The sequence below is a fragment of the Vicugna pacos genome, chromosome 10, assembly GCF_048564905.1.
Source record: "Vicugna pacos chromosome 10, VicPac4, whole genome shotgun sequence".
In the NCBI taxonomy this organism is placed as follows: Eukaryota; Metazoa; Chordata; class Mammalia; order Artiodactyla; family Camelidae; genus Vicugna; species Vicugna pacos.
Window position 1 is genome coordinate 74,645,080 of NC_132996.1, and position 20,844 is coordinate 74,665,923.

Genomic DNA, 20,844 nt, shown 5'->3' on the forward strand with positions numbered 1-20,844 from the left:
ACCCCGAGGTTCCTGGGACGGCGCCCGCTCGCCCAGCGCTAGTCCCCCAGGGCTCCAGTGGGACTGGCGGGAGAGGCCCGGAGAGGGCTGGCCAACCCGCCCCTGCACCGACGCCTGGAGCTGAGGGCCGACTGGGCCTTCGGGGATTGCGAGCTTTCTCCCTCCCTGGAAGGCACAGGAGCCGGGGGCTCCGGCCACGGGTGCTGGACCGAGGGCTGCACGTCGGGATGTGTGTCCCAGAGACACAGCCGCTGGAGCTGAAGCTGGAGGACAGGTGCCCCGCAGCGACTGGTCAAGGCCCTTGGCCACGCCCCCTCCACATCCACACCTTTCCGGACCACGCCCACACACCACCAGGTCACGCATCCACTTGCCCACACACACCCGGCAACTCCCACTCCACCCGCCCAGGCCTCACCAGACAACGCCCGCTCCCACCCACCCCTCACCAGGCCACGCCTGCTCCCGCCCACACCTCACCAGGCCACGCCTACTCCGCCCGCCCACATCTCACCAGGCCACGCCTCCTCCCACCCACACCCCGCAGGGCCTCGCCTACTCCCCGCCCACACCCCGCCAGTCCACGCCCACTCCCCGCCCACCTTGCTGTGGCAGGTCCTGAAGACCCTGCTCTTGATGATGCTGCACTGCTTCTCAGCCCAGGAGCGGCGGTGCCAGTTCAGGGTGCACGGCTCGGGGGTGCTGCTCACGTCCGGGCAGGTGGAGGCCTCCTTCCAGCTGTTCCCGAAGTCCAGCTCGCTCTCCACCACCATGCGGTCCCGCGTGGTGAAGTCGTTGCTGGACCGCTGGTCGAAGTTCCCGCACAAGCCGCACACGCTGCCCTGCAGAGACCAGCCGGCAGGGGCTTGGCCAGGGGCCCCAGGAAGGGAGGGGCCCGAGGAAGGGAGGGCCCCTGGGGGCAGGCAGGCGGGGGGAGGCGGGGCGGGCAGGGCGGCGGCTCACCTTGTAGGAGGGAGCCAGCTTGATGAAGATGGTGGTCCTCTTGTCCCAGATGACGATGACGCCAGTGCTGGCCTCCACCACCAGGTACTGGCCCACCTCCCGCGTGGTGTAGGCCACGTGCTGGCCCACGTCCAGCGGGATCACTGTGCAGTGTCTGTCCTCCAGCTTCAGCTCCGTCCTCTGTGCACACAGGAAAGCCCGGTCACCGGCCAGGCGGGAAGACCCCCGGGAGCCAGCGTCCTCAGGGGCGGGCAGCACTCACCCCCAGGAAGATCTTGATGGCCTTGGAGCAGGTGACGCCCGTGGTGCCGCAGGGCACGTTCTCGGTGACGATGCTGAAGGAGCCCAGCGAGGAGTTCTGGCCACAGTAGTCCTGCGGGCCCAGGGCCACCTGAGCCAGGCCGGCCCAGCCGCGGGGGTCCCGGCACCCCACCCCAGCTGGGCCTGGACGCGCCTCAGCCCCTCCCATGTTGAGGGGGGCCCCAGCCGCCCCCACACACGCCCCGCCTTCCCTGTGCCCCCACAGCCCCCTCCAACCCGCGGGAGGGTCCTGGACCCCCAGGGCCAGGGAAGGGCTCCGCTCCCACCCCCGACCCCCTCCCCTCGGAGCCTCCTTGCTGGGCCGGGACCAGCTCAGAGTCAGTAGGGCAGGGACCACGGAGAGGAGGCAGGCCCTGGCCGCGCTCTCCGCCTCACCTGGACGGCCACGTAGGAGCAGTGTCCGTCAAAGTCATAATACTTCCCGTCGAAGGTGATGTAGTGGCCGTTCCCGTACACGGCACACGTGCCGTGGCACACGGACTGGGTGCACGCCCAGCGCCCTTTCTGGCAGGTGCTGAGGACAGTGGGAGAGGGGCCTGGAGGGGCTGCGGGGGGCCTGGTACCGGGCGAAAGCCCCCCATCGGCGGGCGAACCCCACCTACGAGGCCTCGTATCCCAGCCCCCGTCGGGCTGGGACCCAGCCAGCCAGCTGGCTGGCGGCCTGCAGACCACCAGCGGTCCCCTGTAGCCGGCCCGGCCGCAGGGCCGGGGTCTGCGCACTTACCAGGTGTTGCAGTCCACCCTGATCTTGTCCCCGGGGGGGTACACGTCACTGTTGTGCACACAGGGGCACTGCGCCTCCACCACACAGCCACCCTGCCCGTCATCAAGCAGCCCCTCGGGGCACACGCAGCCGCTGATGCACTCCGTCCGGTACTGGGGGCAGTGGGACAGTGGGGTTCAGGGATTACACGGCCGCCCCTCTCTGACCGGCACGCACCTGGTCGCGCTCCCCACCCGGATTCTCTAATCCTTGACCTCTCTCCTCGGTCCAGCCTCCGGAGCCCCGCCCCTCAGGCTCACCACCTGGCTGGGAGACGGCTGAGCACCGCCTGCCAGGGGCCCCCACACTGGCCCCTGGCCCCCAGCAGGCTCAGTGGAGACCCACAGGCAGCCATCTCCGCGCAGGGATGGGCAGGGCCAGTGAGGCCCGTGTGTCCAGAGGTCTGGAGCCGCAGGGCCGGTACGTGAGCCTCCCGCACCCCAGTCCACCACGGCGCTCCCCAGCACGCACTGAGCCGGCGGCCAGCGTCTGGCAGCTGGCGGCTCTGGGGTTCCGGATGGCCAGCGCGCTCAGGTTGTTGCAGTCCACGTGGATCTTTGGAGCCGTACAGTCTGCAGGAAGGAAGGGGCCACCTTACTTGAGCTGAAGCTGGGTAGGGGGCTCGGCTGGCAAGGGAGGGGGGAGGGGCTGCCTGGGTGGCGGGAGGCGACTCGCGGGGCAGCGCCCACTTACTCTGGTCGATCAAGCGGACCTGCTTGCAGTGCAGCCTCCCGTTCTGGCAGACGCTGCGAGGGAAGGTGCAGGTGAGGTCGGCCCTTCTGGGGGCGGGCCCAAGGGCTGTGTGGTGTTGGGCAGGCAGGCGGGCTCCCCAGGCAGAGCTGGCCCCGCCCAGCCCCTGCCCTCCCCACCCTCCGCCTCCCCGGCCCAGCCCACCCACCATCGCTCCTCCTGTCTCAGGACCACCTCCCCCGCCTCCAGGTAGAGGCCGTGGTGGTAGCAGGAGCACTTGGCCAGGGGCACGCAGCGGCCCTTCTCGTCCAGGAAGGCTTGGTCCGGGCAGCCGCAGCCGTCCACGGGCGGGAAGCCCTCGAGGCAGCGGGTGTCGGGTTCCGAGAGCGAGCGGCAGGTCCGCTGGCAGGTGGTCAGGTTGTACCGGAAGAGCTGGGAGGTGGGGCAGGAGCCCACGTCCCTGTCTGCGGGGGGGAGGGGCGGCGTGAGGGGCAGGAGGACGGCCCCACACCCCGTCCCCAACGGCTGTCCCTGAGCCCCACCTCCGTCCCAGGACACCCGCCAGCCAAGGGGCCCAGAGGGCAGGCGGCCCGGGACCACCGTGGCCACACAGGTGCCCCCGCCCCACCCACCTCCCCTTCTGGGCTAAGGGGTCCTCCCCGCAAGCAGAGGGCTGAGGGCCGGTTTCCCGCCGAGCCCTGCAGGAGGACACTGGGCCGCCGCCCCACCCCAGCCGCCAGCGCCAGAGAAGGCCCGCCTCGCGTCCCAGGGCGCCCCGCAGGGTGCGGCACTCACTGCAGACGCCCTCCCGCCAGCCCCACAGCAGGACGCCCTTGGCGGCACAGGCGTGGGCGTAGGAGGACAGGGCGGCGCACATGCAGTCCTCCGAGCTCCGGCAGTTGCACGTGTCATATTTGCACCTCTGGGCGGCAGAACCAGGCAGCGCAGTGAGGGGAGGTGCAGCCGTGCGAGCCTCGCACACCCCGTGTGTGCACAGCGCCCGCACACACCCTGCAGACGCCCGGACCCACATCACACACCTATAAACACGCACTCGTCGCGCACACACCCACAGAGGGCTGGGCTCGGCCAGGGGCACGGGGCACGGGGCACGCCGCGGTGGCACGAGTCGGGCAGGTGGGGTGCACGGCCGGCCCCACCCACCTTGTAATATTCGGCCGGGTCCACGGCAGAGTGGCACCTGCCGAACGGGGCCTCTGTCTTCTTCAACAGGGAGCACCAGTGCTCAGCGTAGTTGGCTGCAGGTGGGGTTCAGATCCTCAGGGGGTGGTCCCTCCACCTCATCCCCTAGGCCCAGTGGCCCAGTCCCCCGGGCAAGGGCAGACACCGTCCCCTCTGTGGCCGGAACCGAGGCCCTTCCCTCTAGGGCAGCCGGCACAGGGCGGCGCCGCCTGGGAAGGCAGGGGCTCCCTCCCCTCGCCCCCTCCACCTCCCGGATGAGGTGGGAAGAAGGGCGTCTGAGACTCCCGGCGGCGAGTCGCTGGATGGGGACCACCACCCAGTGGCTAGCAGGCGCGGCCCCTCTGCCATGTCGCTTGGCGGAATGCCATGGTGGGCCACGGTAAACCAGCCGCAAGGCAGAAGCAGCAGGTGGACGGTCTGGCCGAGCGGAGTGGACAGTGTCACCCCCACACCCCACCCGCATGCCACGTCCCCCCGCGAACCCCATGTGCCTCGGGCCGAGCCTCACCGCTCTCGATGCTGAGGGAGCAGGGGTCGTCCAGCCAGTCCACCTTGTCCTGGCAGCTGGACTGGGCCTTCCAGGTGTTGGCGAAGCCGGCGCCCGTGGCCTCCACCAGCCCGCCCGCCGTCTGGAAGTCGTCACCCTCAAGGCCGTTGAAGTTCCCGCAGAGGCCTGAGGGGCCAGGATTGGGTTGGGAAGGGTCAGGGGTGGGGGGGGCAGGCCCCTGGGCAGCCTCCCCGGGGGGCCGGGCGGGGCCGCTCACCCTGCACGTGCCCCTGGGCGGCTGGTTCCAGCGTCAGGAAGAGCTGCATGACCGGCAGCAGCTGCACCTGCAGCCTGAGGCCGAAGGCCGTGCTCACCAGCAGGTGGTGGGAGGACGGTTGGAAGATGGAGAAGCTGGCTGCAAGGCACGGGCGGTGAGGGGCCGGTGCCGGGGTGCGGGTGCTGCCCTCCCCCCACCCCCACCCGCACCGGGGGAGGCGCGCCCGGAGCAGGACTCACCCGTCACGTGGGGCAGGTTCACCTGCAGCTCATTCAGCAGGACGCTGCCGTCCGACTTGAAGGCCACCACCTGTGGACAAGGCCAAGGGGACGGAGGGGGACTGAGCAGGGCCCTGGGGACCCCGGGGCCGCGGGGACGGCAGGGGACGGGGCACTCACGTTCTTCTTGCTGTCGGCCAGCAGCACCACCGTCTTCAGGCAGGTCTGCTTGTCACTGGAGCCGCAGGACGTCAGCTCGCCCAGGACGGCGTAGGAGTCGTTGTGGGCGTCCTGCGGGGAGGGCAGAGGGCGTTGCAGCCGCACAGGGCCTGGGGGCGGGAGAGGGCGGGGGTCTCGAGCTCCTCTCCGCAAGCCTGCCCGAGCGGCAGCCCACCTTGGTCAGCACATAGTAACAGTCCCCGTGGAAGGTGTACTTCCTGCCGTCGAACGTGCTGATGTGGGCGCCGCCCTCCAGGGCACAGGTCCCGGGACACTGCAGGTCTGCGCACACCCAGCGACCAGCGTCGCATTCACTGTGGGGCGGCAGCGGGGCCAGGGTCAGGCTCGTCTGCCACTCCTGTCTGCCGAGACCCCCGTTCCCGACCCCAGGACCCACCAGCTCTCACCCCAGGACCCAAGCCAAAGCCCCAGCACCCACTAGCTCCCAACCTGGGACCGCAGCCCCAAACCCAGGACCCAGGCCTCAACCCCACGACCCACGAGCTCCCTCCCTGAGACCCCCATGCCCAGCCCCAGGACCCCCAGCTGCCAACCTGGGACCGCAGCCCCAAACCCAGGACCCAGGCCTCAGCCCCAGCATCCACCAGCTCCCTCCCTGGGACCCCCATCCCCAGACCCCGGGACCCCCAGCTGCCACTCTGGGACCCCCATCCCCAACCCGAGGACACATTAGCTTACACCCTGGGACCCTAGCCCAACCTCAAGACCTGCGCACCAACCAGCTCATGCCCCAAAACCCGAGCCCCGACCCCAGGACTCCCAGACCCCACCTGAGCCCCAGCCCTGACTTAGGGACCCACAGCCCCCACCTCAACCCCAGCCCCAGCCCCAGGACTTCCAGCTACACCTGAACCACAGCCCGAACCCAGGGACCCTCGGCTCCCACCCTGGGACACCCAGCCCCAGCCCCACGACTCTAAGCCCCACCTGAACCCCAGCCCTGACCCCAGGACTCCCAGCTCCCATTGGAACCACAGCCCCGACCCAGGGACCCCCGGCTCCCACCCTGGCACACCCATCTCCAATCCCAGGACACACCAGCTCCCCACCAGGACCCCAGCCCCGACCCAGGGACCCCCGGCTCCCACGCAGGACCCACCACTGCTCGCAGTGGCTGGTGATCTGCTCGCCGGGCTTGTACAGGCGCCCGTGAAGTTTACAGTGGCACTGGCTCACGGGGATGCAGCCGCTGCCTGCGATGTCATCGTACACAGTGCCTGGGACAGGTGGGCGGGATGTTCACACTCAGCCGGCCCGAGAAGTGCCAGCATCACCCCGGAGGGCCTGCTGTTCCCAGGACCGCAGCTGGGGGCCAGCCTCGAGAAGTGCCAGAATTTCTGAGATGCGGCTGCCAGGCGGCCCTCCCGCCCGCAGGCACCCCTGGTCCCTGGGGGGCAGCTGCGGTTCCCACACAGCGCCGGTCAGGGACCCGCCTCGGGGCTCAGAGCCTGTCCTCCGCGAGTGACGCGTAAGGCGGCCCTCCGTCCGACTCCCTGAGGACACAGTGTGTCCCTTGGGGGCGGGTCTCCAGGACTTCTGTCCCCTCTGCCTGGGCCTTGTCCCCTGATCTCCGTGGGGGGCACCGCGCCGTCACCGTCCCCTCGGCGCAGCGGACAACCGAGGCCCGCACACCCACCGCACTCAGGCCGAGTGGCACTCGGCGGGGCCCTCCACCCGGCCGCCCCGCAGGCGTCCTGGCTCTCACCTTCCGGGCAGAAACAGCCGTCCATGCGGTGCTCCTCACACAGGCTGCTGACCTCCAGGTGCGAGCAGGTGTCCACGCAGGGCGAGCCGCTCTCCAGGTACACCATGTTCCCGGGGCAGCTCTTAGCTAGAAAGGCGAAGGCTGGACCCTGAGCCCCCACCTACCCGAGGGGCGGAGCAGGGAGGCGGGGGCACCCCCAAGGGTCTGTGCCTGCCTCCCACCCTGCCCGTAAAGAACGCCGCTGGGTCGGCACACATGTGGCTCCGGTCCAGGGCACGGCACTCCCCGGGGATCGACCCCGAGGGCCAAGAGGGCCCTGGCCCCCGACCCCGGGCCGGAGGCTGGGTGCTTACCGCAGAGCGTGGCTGTCCTCCAGTTCCCGGGCCGCCCGCCGGCATGGGAGCACTGGCGGGAGAACTCAGCGACGGTGCTGCAGACGCAGGAGCCGCCCTGCGCGCACTGGCAGCGGTCCTGCATGCAGGCCTGCACGTACGGCTGCAGCGGCACCAGGCCCCGGCAGTCCTCGAAGGCCGTGCCCATCAGCAGGCTCTCGCACTCGGCGCGCTGGCGGGGGGGTGGGGGGGGAGACGGGTGACGGGGGAGCTGCTCGCGCCCCCCTCCCCTCCACGCTGCTCGCGGGTGGCGGCCTCCCAAGCAGCCAAGGAGGCCAGCGGATGCTGGCTCTCAGGGGAGAGGCGCGGGCAGCGCCCCCACGGGCTCCTCCCCGGGAACGGCTCCTCCCCTGGGTCTGGGTCCCCGGCCAGCGACTCACGTGCTCAGAGCAGGACTCGGAGACTGGCACCTCCTCCGGGTCTTCACACACCACCTCGGGCTTGTTGATCTTCTGCAGGTTCCCAAACTCGATGGGGCTGAAGAGCACGCCTGCGGGGCACAGCCCTTCAGCCGGGGCACCCGGGAGCCTGCCCACACCCCACACACCAAGCCCCCAGAAGGCCCTCACCATCGGAGAGGAACTCAGAGTAGGTCTGCAGGCCGTTGTAGTCCCCGCAGAGGCCACACGTGTGGTTCTGGAACTTACTGTCCAGCTCCAGCTGTCGGGGGTCGGGGGAAGGGGAGCAGGTCATGGGGCAGCAGGACACCGGGTCCCGGGCAGCCAGGGCGAGCCCCCCAACCCCCAGGGCCGGGCTGGCCTCAGAACCTTGTTCAAAGGGCATCAGCTGCGGTGGACAGCTGGGGTCAGCCAGGGCTGTCCCGTCCTCGCGGAGGAACAGAAGGGGTTTGGGGAGGGACAGGGCCTGCCCCCACCCCAGCCGGGAGGGACCACCCACTGGGTGGCAAAGTGGCCCCCGTGCCGCTGGCCTCTCCACCAGCACCAAGGCCACACGGTGCTCCAGCCACGCTTCCCCGACCCCGCCTTGTGTCCCCTGGGGTCCCCCGGCCCGTGGAGGGGCCGTCCCCGCCTGTGACTCGGGCCCCACGCACCATGAGCGAGTCCTCCCGGTCCCACATGAGCGCGAGGCCGGTGCGGGAGGAGACCTTGGTGTAGGCGTCACTCTTCTCGATGAGCAGCCCAGAGCTGTAGTGCGGGGTGCTGACCCTGCAGGGGGCACGGGTCAGACCAGGACACACAGCACCCGCCCAGCCGGAGGCTGAAGCTAGGCGCTGGCCGCCCCCGGGCCTCCTGGTCCCGGGCAGAGCCACACTCCCTCCACGGGCTCTGTTCTGGGCGGGCCCCCCGGGAGGATGGAGGGCCAGGCTGCACCCTGGTGGGGGCTTCCCCTGCCCACCCCATCGCCCAGGGCGGGCCCGTGCCCACCCAAACTGCCTCTGGGCCCCGTGCCCTTCCCCACCCTCAGCCCGGGGGCCCTGGGCTGCAGCCTCTACAGGGAAACAAAAGTCCCCCACGCCTCAGGGAAAGGACGAACCCTGCAGGTGGGGAACCCGCTGGACAGGAATGCCCTCAGAGCCCCATTGTGCCAGAGACAACGGGGGAACAGAGCGGGGTGGCCGCCCCGCCCAGCTCCTGTACCCCAAGCTTTGGCCACCCACACCAGGCCGGCCGCGCCCAGAGCCTGGTGGGCACCCAGCACGGGGGCTGTAGGAGACCCACAGGGTGAAGAAAGCCCTTGAGCACCCCCAGTCCCTCAGCCAGGGGGCTTTCTGGTAGGGGCTCATCAGTGTTTGCGGAATGAATCAGGGGCCTGGACTCACGGCCCAGCACTCTCCTTAGCTGTGTGCCAGATACAGGGGCCCACGGGGGCCGTGTCGGCTGGGGGTGCGGGGCGCGATGGGCTTGGGGGTGGGGCACTGGGGGCCTGGCCAGGTTCGCCCATGCTCTTGGGACCGGGCAGCCACGTCACTAGGACCTGGGGAGGGACCCTGCCTGGCTCACTCACATGGCCCCGTTCACCACAGCGAGCTGCGGGGTGAGGTAAATGGTGTCGTCCTTGACGGTCAGCAGGATGTACTCGATCTGGGGGTGGCCCCCGCTGCGGCCGGGGCCCCGTTTCAGGTGCACAGCGAACTCCTTGTAGGCGTCCCGGCAGTCGGAGGCGAAGTTGTAGTCGCACAGGCCGGGGAAGCGGAAGACATCGCCGTCGAAGGTCTTGTAGTGGGAGTCGCCCCAGGTGCTGCACACGCTGTGGCCGTGGTTCCGGGTTCTGCCTTCTGGGGGCGCCGCGGGGGGAGGCGTGAGCAGCCCTGGCCGCCAGGGACCCTCTGGAGGTGCCCGGCCAAATCTCAGGGCCACCGTGGAGGTCCCCTGCAGGGGCTGGGCCTTGGTCATCCCGCCCTCCAGGTCTTGCCCCCTTAAAGGGGCTCCCCCAAGGCCCCACCCAGCCCCTGCGGGGACGCGGCCGTGTGCTGAGCGGGGACTGGGGCTCCAGGCATCCTGTCAGACTGGCCCAGAGCGCCCCCCTCCCAGCCCCTGCCACACTCCGTCCATCCGTGCCCCGTGCAGCACCCTACACTGCTCCAGCTGACCCTCGTCCAGCAGCAAGACGGTGCCGGAGCCCTCAGAGGGAGCCCCGCCCTGCTCGTCCAAGGGCGCCAGGCCCCCTGCCCGGCTTTCTCCCCAGCAGCCCAGCTGGGATGGAGATGGCCCCTCCTACTATCCCAGGGTCTTTTCTGTCCAAACAGCCCTCTCTGCAGAAGGGCCTTCTTGCCCTTGAACATCCAAAGCCCCTAATACCCGGGAGGTGGGCCTCCCCCGCCTGGCCCCTCCTGGCCGGCCCCTGCCTCCCGCACACCCCCACACAGCAGCCCAGCCCCGTGTGTCCCCCGGGGACTGTCTCCGGACACACTCTGGCCGGGCGACCACCTTCAAAAGGATGCTGGGAACCCAAGTCAGCCTTCCTTCCCTCCACCCAAAGTCAGCAATGTGGGGGCTGCAGAATGCCTGGCCCGGGCATCCACCCGAAGCCCGGGCGGAGGAACAGAACCTCGCCCTCCCCGCTAGGACGTGGGCTCTGGGCTGCCGGCCCTTCCCGCCCACACCGCTCTCACCTCTCTGGGACCCCGTGCCCTCGGCCCAGGTCAGGGCCAAGCAGAGGGCCACCAGGCGGGCTAGTGGCAGCCCCATGGTGGCCGGAGGGTGGTATGGGAGAGCGACTGGGGCAGGGGTCCGGGCCTTATATGGACCAGCAGGGCTGTCAGAGCGCGGGGAGGGCCTGGGAGGGGCGAAGGGTGGGTGGGGCCTTGCGGGTTATCAAGAAAACAGATGTGGGGTCTCCACGGGCCACCGTGGGGAAATATTGATTCAGGTTATCTGAGCTTTATCTTTTTACTGCTCCCTGGGCAGAGCTGGCTCTGCTCAGGGTGGAGCGGCCCCAATTACCCAATTCCAGCTCACACCCAAGGCAGACCTCAGTCCCTCCCTGCCGCTAAGAGAACCAGGCCCAGGCCATGGATTCTTCCAGAAGCAGGTCCTGGCAGGTGGCACGGTCCCCAGGGCGCCCACCCCAGGCGTCCAGGGCCCCAGCACCGCAAGGGTCCGGGGAGATGTCTCCCCGGGGGCCCTGACGGATCACCGCCTGGTGTGGAATCTCCCCTCCCACCTTGCCTGGGCCCCAGCCTCCCCGACCAGGGGCCTGAGCTCTGGCGGGGTGGCAGTGGGGGCTGCCCTCCCTGCACCCAGCTCCCAGGGCAGGGAGGGTGTGGGCTCCCGGGGGGTCCAGGGGCCGCCCCGCTTTGGCGCGGACTCCTTCCCGTCGCTCCCTGGGCTTCGCGGGGGCCCCGGCTCCAGCCCGCCATCTAACCCCTCCTTCCCCAGACCCAGCCCTCCTCTGCAGTTCCATGTAATTGGAATTTGGGGAGCCCAGCCCGGGGGCGCTTTAACGGAATCACGTCCTCTGGGGCCCGGGCGCCTGGCTCGAGGCGGCGAGTGGCCGTCCCTGAGGGCCATGAGGTTGGGGCCCGGACGTGGCCGGGCAGGCACCAGAGATGCCGCTGCTGGTGGCGGGCAGCCCCCGACCCAGCACAGACCCCGCCCCGCAGCCTCCCCGGGACGGTGGGGAGGACCCAGAGCAGAGGCCAGGGCCCCTGAGCAGGTGCTTCTGGGCCACAGCTCACGTGGGAAGAGGGCCCTGCCCCCAGGCGGAGCTGGTGCCTCTGCTGAATCCCAGACCCTCCCAGCTGAGCCCAGAAAGGCCTGGAGGCCGAGGTGTCTCAACCAGGCTGGCCCCAAACCTTGACAACGCTGGGCGCGCACCCGTGTCACCGGTGGGTAATCTGAGGTCAGGGAGCCTGTCCTCCCTACACTGTCTCCCTCCTGAAACACACTGGACCCTGAATTTGCTTTTGCCTTTGCCAGCAGGAGGCTGGACCAGCTCACATCATGGGAGGAGCCACGATTCTAATCTAGTGGTCCCCGAGGTTCAGGGCCAAGTGAGAGAGCTTCAGCTCGACATAGCAGAGACTGGACAAACGGGCCGCCCCCTGTGGGGGCAATGGGATGCCCCGCTTCCCTGGCGCAGGCTCCCCGCTGGGGCAGTGACCGGCGAGAGGCCAGAGCCCGGCTGCTGTGGGAGCCTCGGCCCTGCCCCTCCCGGGCTCTCTTCCTCTGCAGACACGACCTCCATGTCACAGCAGTAGCGCCCAGAGCCAGGAGCTCTGCTCACACCACCTGATGGTTCCGAGGGCCCCGTGGTGGAAGGGCATCCAGGGACAAGCAGCCCGAGGGTCCGAGAGGGTGACCGGGAGCCAAGGTTCCCGGGCCTGATGCTCCCCGGGGGCCCCGGGTAAAGCCCCTCGTCCTGTGCCCCTGGGCTGCCAGCCCCAGGCTCAGAGACCGTCCTCCCTGCAGGGACCCAGGGACCCGGGCACGCGGGGGACAGTGTGTCGCTGGAGCCAGGAGCAGGGATTAGCAACCAGAGCTGGCTGGACCGGCAGGCCCAGGGTGTCCTTCCCTGCGGGGGCCGCGCAGGCTGGCACCGAGCCCTGGGGAAACCCAAGGACGGGGCGCTCTCTGCGGCCTCCCGGGCGGTGATTGTCCACGCCAGGCTCCCTCTAACCCTGGTGAGGGCTGGAGAAACCCTGGCCCGACCAGGCCGCCCAGCACAGCCTGGAGTCTGAGAGGGCGGGGTCCTCCCGGGATTGCGAGGTTTGGGGTCCTCCTGGGTCTCAGTGCTCGGCCCTGGGGACCCTCTGGCTGGGGCAGCGGTGGTGGCCCGAGGCCCAGGGGGCTGACCTTCACACCCTCTTGGCACCGTCGCAGGATCTCAGGTGGGGCCGTGAGCAGGGACGTCAGCCCTCCCGGGACGGGGTGCGTGCAGAGGGGCCGGGTGGGCGGAGCTGGCGGGCGGCAGCGGGGTGGGCTGGTCAGTCTCCCGGCCCCCGGGCTTCTCCGGCGAACGCAGCCCTGTCGGGCCCCTTGCAGGTGAGCCAGTGGAGCGTACCCACAGAGGGCTGCGGACACCGGTGCTTAGACACGTCCATCCATCACTTTAATTCTCACGGATGCGGGGAGAGGACCGCTGGCCTCTGTGCAGCTGGAGTTCCGTTCCTGCCCCACCAGGAACCCCAGGCCCTCAGTGACGGAGAGTTTAGGAAACCGCCAAGTGTCTGTCTGTGACCAGGCTGAGATGCCCAAGGGCCACCAGGACACCGTCCTGCCCAGCCACAACCAAGGCTGGCTGAGGGGCTGACCCCCACGGGGCCCAGAGCCAGCCCAAGGCGCAGGCCCCCACCTGCTCAGGCCCCGGGCCACTGCGGGCCACCTCAGCCTTGCCCCTCCCAAGGCCACACACCCAGCAGGGTTTACCCTGACAGACACCGTTCCCAAGGATTACACAAATTACACCTTGACCACAGGGAGGAGGCCACGGACATGCCACAAAGCGCAGCCGAAGACGACTGTCCCACTGTGGTCAGTCCGCAAGGCCTGACTCATCGGGAAGTGGGAGAGGAGAGGGGAGGGGCTAGGTCAGCCCAGCTCCACTGAGCAGATGCCACTGACACAGCCTACTTGGGGGTATAGCGTCACTGCACCTCAGGAGGTCAGTCACCTTCCAGTCACTCCCATCTTGAGACCTGGTCCTTACCCAATCGTTGTCCTGTCACCACCCTCGCTGCCCTGTGTAGCCACTGCTGTCCATCAGGCTGTGAGCACCTCGAGGACAGCATCCTCCGTGGGCTCCTCCATGGGCTAGTGTCACAGTAGACACTCAATAACTTTGCTTCTGGGTGGGTGAGTGGGTAGGTGAACAGACAGGTGGGAGGGTGGATGGATGGGTGGATGGGTGGCTGGATGGGTGGCTGGATGGGCAGATGGGTGGCTGGGTGGGTAAATGGATGGCTGGGTGGATGGGTGGTGATGGACTGGTGGGTGGATGAATGTTTGGATAGATCAATGTGTAGATGTGTGGACGGATGTGTGGTTGGGTGAGTGGATGGATGGGTGGGTGTTTGGATGGTAGGATGGATGGGTGGATGGATGTGTGGGTGGGTGGCTGGATGGGCAGATGGATGAATGGGTGGGTTGGTGGGTAGACAGATAAACAGAATCTCTGGGAGGGGTGGGGCGACCTTCTGTAGCAGCTCCACAGGGCTCCCACCCCGCAAGGGCTCGTCAGGTGCAGGCAGCAGCCAGGTCTCGATCACCCGCCTGCCTCATTAGAGCCCTCCACAGCCTTAGAAGGCAGGCCCTCACATTACTTTATTCCAGAGACAAGGAAACCAAGGAGCAGAGAGGGTGAAGGCTCTGCCCGAGCTCGCCCTGCCAGAGACCACTCACAGTGGCCCAGAGAGCCCTCTCGGCCCCGCCCACGCTGCCCACCACTTGGCAGTGGGGCGGCCATTTCTCAGACGATTGCCTGGTGCCTTTGGGGACACCCAGCTGAGCAACAGGAAACCAGGTTCCCGGGTGCTGTCACAGCCCCAGGGGAGGGATCTGCTTCTCCTTCCTTCCCTCCTGGAGGGGCTCCCCAAGGACAGAGCCCCCCTTTCCTGCACCCTCCCAGTGAAGCGGTTCCGTGCACTTGCAACACACTTAGGTTGTGGGTCATCCTGGGATCCCCCAACCCGCTAATTAACTCTTGCATTTTGCGTATATCAAGTGTCACTCTTTATGCCGCCAAGTTCTGTAGGTTCCGACAAATACGTAGTGACCTGCACCCCCGTTACAGTGTCACAGATTCCACTGTCCTAAAATCCCCCAGCTCCACCTCGTCACCCTCCTCCCCAGACCCCTACAACACCGGTCTTTTTACTATCAGTGTAGTTTTGGCTTGAGTATTTTTATGATGATTTTCGGCATCTAATTGCTAAGTTAATTCTCGAATATAATGCAGCTGTCATAAGGCACGGCTGACGGTCATGTTGCAACACAGAAAACGCTCTGATTCACTGGTCTGGAAACCTCAGGACAAGGCTTTGTCTAAAAGCTCCAACTCAGTATTTTTTAAGCTTTGCTGAGGAGTAATTGAGACGCCACGAACTGCACACGTTGAAGTGCTGATTTGATCGGTTCTGGCATCGGAGCACGCCTGAAAGCAGCGCCACCGGCAGCACCGGGAAACCTCGTGCCGCCTCCGCCCGACCTGCCCGCGGTCCCTCGCGGTCTCTGAGGCCGGGCCTGTACACGCGCAGCCCTCACCGTCTGGCTGCTTCTCCCAGCATCTTCAGTCTGAAGCCCACCCACGTTGTTGCAGGCATCCGTGGCGCGTTCCTTTTGACCTTCATGTGCAAACAAAAGTGTGTGCTCACTCCTTCGCCTGCTGGCGAACGCTGGGCCGTTTCCAGTTTGAGGCCATCACGCTAAAACCGCCGTGAGCGTGTGTGCACGAGTCAGCGTCCGGACCCGTTCAGCCCGGAGTCTGCGGAGCCCCCACCTGCCCTCCTCTGCGGCGGGAGAGCGCCGGCCCCCCAGGCCCCCGGGCCCCCTCACCCCGACCCCACAGCTCGATGGGCACCAAGAGCACAGTCGGTCTTCTCCGCTTTGGCGGCTCTGAGAGGCCAGGGTGGCTTCTCGTCCTGGTTTGAACTCGCTTTTCCCTGCTGACAGGCGGAGCTGAGACTCTTGTCCCGGGTCACGTACCACCTGCGCGTCTTTGGTAAAGTGTCCCCTCGTCTTCGGACAGTTACGTGCTGGGCTATTTCGGTGGGTGTTTTTTGAACTCTGAGACTCTGCCGTCTAGATTCCAGTCCTCTACCGGAGACACGCTGTGCACATATTTCTCTTCCTCTCCGTGGCTTGCTTTTCCGACGCCTTAACAGCGCCTCGTGAAGAGGGCCGATTCATCACTGCTCCTTCAGGGACCGGGCCTCGGTGCTGCCAGGGGCGGGTAAGAAGTCTCTGCCCAGCCCGAGGCCACAAACACTTTCTCCTACGTTTTCCTCTAGCAGTGTCATGCTTTCAGGTTCTATGCGATCCATTTTGACTTAATTTTTGCATGTGGTGTGAGGGACGGCCTGGAGTTCACGGCTCACGCACACCCGTCCTTCCAGCTCCCTCCCTGACAGGGTGCCCTAGCGTCAGCGTGTTGCTCTGATGGGGAGATTTAGTTGTGCACGTGGGAGAGTTTCCTGGACTCTCCCTTCTGGGACACTGGTCTCTTTGCCAGCCTTTGAGCTAATGCCACACTGTTCGGATTCCTATCGCTAACTCAAGTTTGGCACTTGCCATCTACTTCCGCTTGAATTAAATCATGAGCCGCAGCAGCCGCCGACCCCCAGCGCTCCCGGGGAGGAGTGCAGGCTGGGACCAGGAATGAGGCGCTCTGCTCTGGGACAACGGGCTGAACAGGCCTTCAGACACTTAGGCATTTTCAGGAGATGATTTTAGGAGCCACATACTTGCATCTCCCCATATCTAGAGAAGCACTGAAATCATTAAGGGGACACCTGCTCCTCGTGCCCAGCAGCAGCCTCTGCCCCCGGGTGTGCTCGGCTGCGCGTCCCCTTCACTGAAGTCACATGTGACACCGGTTCTCCCCCGGCCTCTTTGGAACAGGTTCTTGGCGCTTCCTGAGATGCTGTCTCCCGGGCTGTAGTCCTCACTTTGCCCCAGGTAAAACTTAACCCCCAGCTCTCACATTGTCTTATCTCGTTTCATTGACACTATAGCTTCATCGTAATTCTAGTACCACCTAATGCTCAGCCTCCGGCTTCGTCCTCCTTTTCCAGAGTTGTTTTGGCTGTCCTCCATCCTCCGCATTTCCATCTGAACTGTTCGATCAATTTATCAATTTCTACCCAAAACGGACTGCTAGTATTTTGACTGAGACTGCACTGAATTCACAGGAGACAGGAGGGAAGGGGACAGGGCACAACCATCAAAAGAATGACACAGCTATTAGCACCAAGATGGCAGAAGATTCGACTCCCGGTGGACCTTGAGCTGCTAAATGGCCCTCCCACCGGCGCCGTGAAGGTCAAGGCTGACCATGAAGGGCCAAAAGGTGGCTGACGGCTCGGTTCCTGGGAATCCCGGCCAACTTCCCCGAAGTCTTTGGAATAACCCCCCCCCCGCCTGTCAGCACGAGAAGGTACCCAGCCCCGTACCCTGGGGCTCTCCCTGTCTGTCCCCCCTTCTGAGGTGGCCCGCACTTTGTCCAAGGGTGGGCACCCTCTGAATAAATCGACCTTTACTCAGCCAGGGCTCGCGCTTGAGTTCTTTCCTGCACAAAGCCAAGGCCCCTCACTTGGCAGGGCGCATCCCAGGCACCCGTCCGAGACCTGGGACGCGGCCATCCCTCGTGCCCGGCTTCTCCTGGGTCATCTAGGCGAGTATGGGAGGCGTTCAGTCTTAGCGACACTGAGTCCCCCCACCCGCGAGTCCCTCTCTCCGATTTATTCAGACCTTTAGCGCCCTCAGCAATGTTTCGTAGTTCTCAGGGTGCAGATCTTTCACATCTTTCGTCAGATTTTCCCCTAAATCTTGCCGGCTTTTTATGCTGCTGTAGATGGTCTGTTCATTTCAAGCTCTGACTTTTCTGGGCATAGATCTTTGTGTACGGACCGCGTGGAGCCTACGGCCTTGACAAACTCACCCGCCACTCACTGCAGCTTTCTGTGTACTCCAGGTTTTCTACCAAGAGCGTCCCGGCGCCCGCGAGCGAAGGGGCTCTCACTTCCTCCTTTCCAGGCTGGACGGGTCTGTTTTTCCCTCTCCCTCCTGACCGCACCGGCCGTAACCTCCAGCAACGCTGACGACACGCGGGGAGAGCCGACATCCTGGCCTTGCTCCCGGCGTCAGGGACGCGCGTCCAGTCGAGAAGCCTATGGCGCCAGCTGCGGGCGCTCCGTAGTCTCCTGTCATCGGGCTGAGGAAGCGCTTGTCTGTCTTCAGTTTGCTGAGGGACGTCACCAGGAAGCAGCGGTGAGCTCCCGCACGTGCTTCTTTCTGCATCTATCGACGCTGCCATCTGCGTGTTCTTCTTCAGTCTGGTAGCACTGCGACCGATGCCGCCTTATGGATGTTAAACTCACCCTGTATTCCGGGAGGAAAAACCATTTGCTCGTGATTTTCCCCTGTTGCTGGATTCGATTTGCTAAAACTCCGTTTAGACACTTTGCACCTGTGTCCATGGGGGTCTCGGGCTCCGGCTCTTCCCCTGGGGGGTCGTTGGTGGCGCTGGCGTCAGCGTCACGCTGGCCTGACGGAAAGGGGCAGAGCACAGTCCTTCCTTTCCAGCCGTCCTCAGACTCTGTGCAGAGCTGGTCTCCTCCTCCTCGAATGCTTGATGGAGCTCGCAGTGAAGCCGTCAGGGCCCGGGGGTCTCTCTGCAGGCAGGATCCGGGTTTCGTCTTCCTTTTCGATGTCTTTAACACGTAAGGCCGTGCGAGTCATTTCTTCTTTCTGAGTGGGCTCAGGCGAATCACGTCTTTCAAGGAATTTGCCCACTGCGTCCAAGCTGCCAAATTTATTGGCAGAAGACGGTTCACAGTGCTCCCTTACCACCCCCTTAAGCCCTGTGGGCCCTGCAGTGGTGTCGCCGCTCGCATCTGCACTGGTAGCCTCTGTCTCCTTTCCCGTCCGCTCTCCGCCTGCTGGGAGGCTGTCAGTTCGTTGATCCTCTCGGGGAACCGCCGTGGGCTTCGCTGCGCTCCTCCCCAGGGCTTCCCTTCTTCCCTGCGTCACCCTGTCCGTGACAGTCCTGTCTTCCGCTTACTTGGGATCTGAGCGTGCCCTTTTGCTTCTCGAATTTCTGAAGCTGGAACCTGAGGGCACAGATGTGAGACTCTCCCTTCCTCTTTCCCGTGTAGCTGTTCAGCTCCTGCCGTTTCCTCCCAAATACTGCCTTCATGGCGCCCCGTAAGTTGTGAGCCCCCTCCTGCCCTGGGGACCCCTAAGGTGAGCTCAGCCCCTCCCCTGCTCTCCAGTCTCCTTCCTGCCTTTGGACCCTGGACTGACCCTGGAAATCCGCCCTGGTCAGTTACTGTCCCGTCAGGAAAATGAAACCACACTGTGTATTTCAAACACAGGGGACTCAGCACAGAGAACCGGCCACACAGCTGCCGGAGGCTGTGAGGACCACAGGGAGCCCCGAGGAGCAGCAGGGGGCAGCTGGGGGAGCACAAGGGCAGGGGGAGCTGCAGGAGCCGGCAGAGAGGAGGGGCCTCTGGGAGGGCTTGGCGCAGCGGGGCTGGGACTGCCCTAGAGCTGAGACAGCGGCGGGAGCCACCCTGGGTGAAGGCAGGGAATCCGAAAGAAGCCAGAAAAGGGACAGAAATTCCTTCCCTCCCCTTCCCACCTTCCAGCAGTGCCTCCGGGGGGCCAGCTGGCCAGGGAGCCGGGCAGCGTGTCTGCGAAGTCCCTGCCGCATGCATAGGTCAGCTGCTGCCACATAACATAGCGTCTCTGACCCGGGTATCCAACAGCAGGCTCCAGGCAGATGGAGACAGACAGAAGGGAGACACAGAGAGCTGTGGGCGGATAGGCAGTAGGTGTGCACGCAGCAGGAGTCTTTCTAGGCCGTCCACTCAGAGAGCCTGCAAACTTGCCGCCTCCCGACCCACAATCACAGCCACTGCCAGATCCTGGTTCTCAACACTGTTCTCCAGTCGAAGGAGCCAGGGCCCTGGAGAAGAAAGTAGCTTCTGGGCAAGAGCACTGCGCTCACCCAGGGCAGCCTCCTGTGGGGTCAGGTAATAAGGACATGGTCCAAGAAGGCAGGAATTTGCCCAAGGACCCAGGAGGCAGCCCCTCGGGGCAGAGAGGCCTGCTTCAGCAGCGGAGGCAGTCGCTGGAACACGGGCTCGTCACCCGCAGAATGAAGGCAGTGTGGGGTCCACAGTCACATTCACCACCGCACAAATGAAGCAACCAGAATGAGCAGCTTACTCTTACAGAAGAATTCTGGTTACTTGGGGCAGAAGAAGAGGGAAAGGGAATTCGCCATCAGAACGCCGTGGTACTCGTTGCTGCAGGGAGTGTCTGCTGACAGGCGCAGGCGCTGGACCCACGTTAAAGAGAAACAAGTTATCTGCGCGGCTCAGAGTAGCTTCCTGCCGGTAGCCGTTAGTTAAGAACTGGGAAAAGGGTAACGTCGCATGGAAACCCTGGCAGACACCCCCTAGCCCAGCGATGGGGCTTCTCATCACATCAGTGGCAAGGCAATGCGTCCACGCCCACCGAGATGATGTTCAGAGGAGCACCTCCCTTCCAGCCCCTCCATAATGAAGCACCCGGCCAACTCAAATCGAGGGGTCTAAGGATGCCAGGTGAGATCTGCCTGCCACCTGGGAGGGCCCAGAAGACGACCTCTCCCCCCGGCTGTGAGGAGTAAGCCCGTGGGGAGCCCCGGCACCTCCCGGATCTCATCCTCGGGGGTCACCGTCCCCTGTCGTCCACGTGTCACAGCGGGAACTGCAGTCACCGAGCTGGGGAACCTAAGTGAGAGGGGTCTTTGGACTCAGGGGTGGCGGGGGCCACGTGGGGGCCCACAGCTGCCACAGGCAAGGTGGGTGTGGTGACCGGGATGGAGGGCAGGGCCGGGCAGCGGTCAGAACAGTCAGACTCGCACTGACCTGCGGCCCCGGCAAGTTGACCCTGGTGCTCCTAGAAGGGAAGTGGACAGGAAGCCTGCTGAATTCTGACTCCATCTGTATACGGGGGAAGTTCTAGGTCACGTGAACAATCGTCTAAGCCGAATTGTAAAAACAGAGAGTCATGGCCCCTCAGTCAGTCCCCAGACTTGAACCAGACCACAGACCCAGAGCCCCTGAGGAAGGGCCCCGGGACCCCCCTGGAAACGGTTGCTGGCTGTCTCCCAGCTTCCCCGAAGGACCTGCAGCCGTTCACAGGGGGACTGTGCGGGGGGAAGGGGCGGCAATGAGACTTCTGGGGACTACTGGATACCGGCTCTGAACTGCCACCGATTCCAGGAGGCCCCGAATGTCCCTGTGGCCCTCCGCTCAGATGGGGGCGCATGGGGGCCCGGGGTCAGGGCAGCTCCAGCTCAGGCCCCTCCCAGCGGCCCCGTGGGCCCCGACCCCGCCCAGCCTGGGCGGCCGACGGGAAGCACCGTGACGTCAGCCCACATCCTGGGCCTCCCCGAACGAACGTCATCTGTCGGG

At 65.7% G+C, this 20,844-nt stretch overlaps 1 protein-coding gene across 1 annotated transcript in view; it reads right to left on the reverse strand.

The window, feature by feature from the left end:
* LOC102527588 (mucin-2) overlaps positions 1-9,613 on the reverse strand; it is a 28,469-nt gene extending 18,856 nt beyond the window's left edge. Inside the window, exons 1-23 of the mRNA XM_072970742.1 lie at positions 9,225-9,613; positions 8,311-8,425; positions 7,829-7,919; positions 7,640-7,749; positions 7,221-7,431; positions 6,868-6,993; positions 6,262-6,379; positions 5,317-5,455; positions 5,103-5,213; positions 4,944-5,013; positions 4,705-4,842; positions 4,449-4,613; positions 3,902-3,996; positions 3,533-3,659; positions 2,946-3,201; positions 2,741-2,793; positions 2,497-2,619; positions 2,196-2,209; positions 2,009-2,100; positions 1,660-1,798; positions 1,226-1,336; positions 964-1,143; positions 603-842 (exon numbers count right to left, since the gene is read on the reverse strand). Coding sequence (XP_072826843.1) covers positions 603-842; positions 964-1,143; positions 1,226-1,336; positions 1,660-1,798; positions 2,009-2,100; positions 2,196-2,209; positions 2,497-2,619; positions 2,741-2,793; positions 2,946-3,201; positions 3,533-3,659; positions 3,902-3,996; positions 4,449-4,613; positions 4,705-4,842; positions 4,944-5,013; positions 5,103-5,213; positions 5,317-5,455; positions 6,262-6,379; positions 6,868-6,993; positions 7,221-7,431; positions 7,640-7,749; positions 7,829-7,919; positions 8,311-8,425; positions 9,225-9,613 — 3,213 coding nt within the window. The remainder of the gene's footprint in view (positions 1-602; positions 843-963; positions 1,144-1,225; positions 1,337-1,659; positions 1,799-2,008; positions 2,101-2,195; positions 2,210-2,496; positions 2,620-2,740; positions 2,794-2,945; positions 3,202-3,532; positions 3,660-3,901; positions 3,997-4,448; positions 4,614-4,704; positions 4,843-4,943; positions 5,014-5,102; positions 5,214-5,316; positions 5,456-6,261; positions 6,380-6,867; positions 6,994-7,220; positions 7,432-7,639; positions 7,750-7,828; positions 7,920-8,310; positions 8,426-9,224) is intronic.
* Between the last annotated feature and the right edge of the window lie 11,231 nt (positions 9,614-20,844).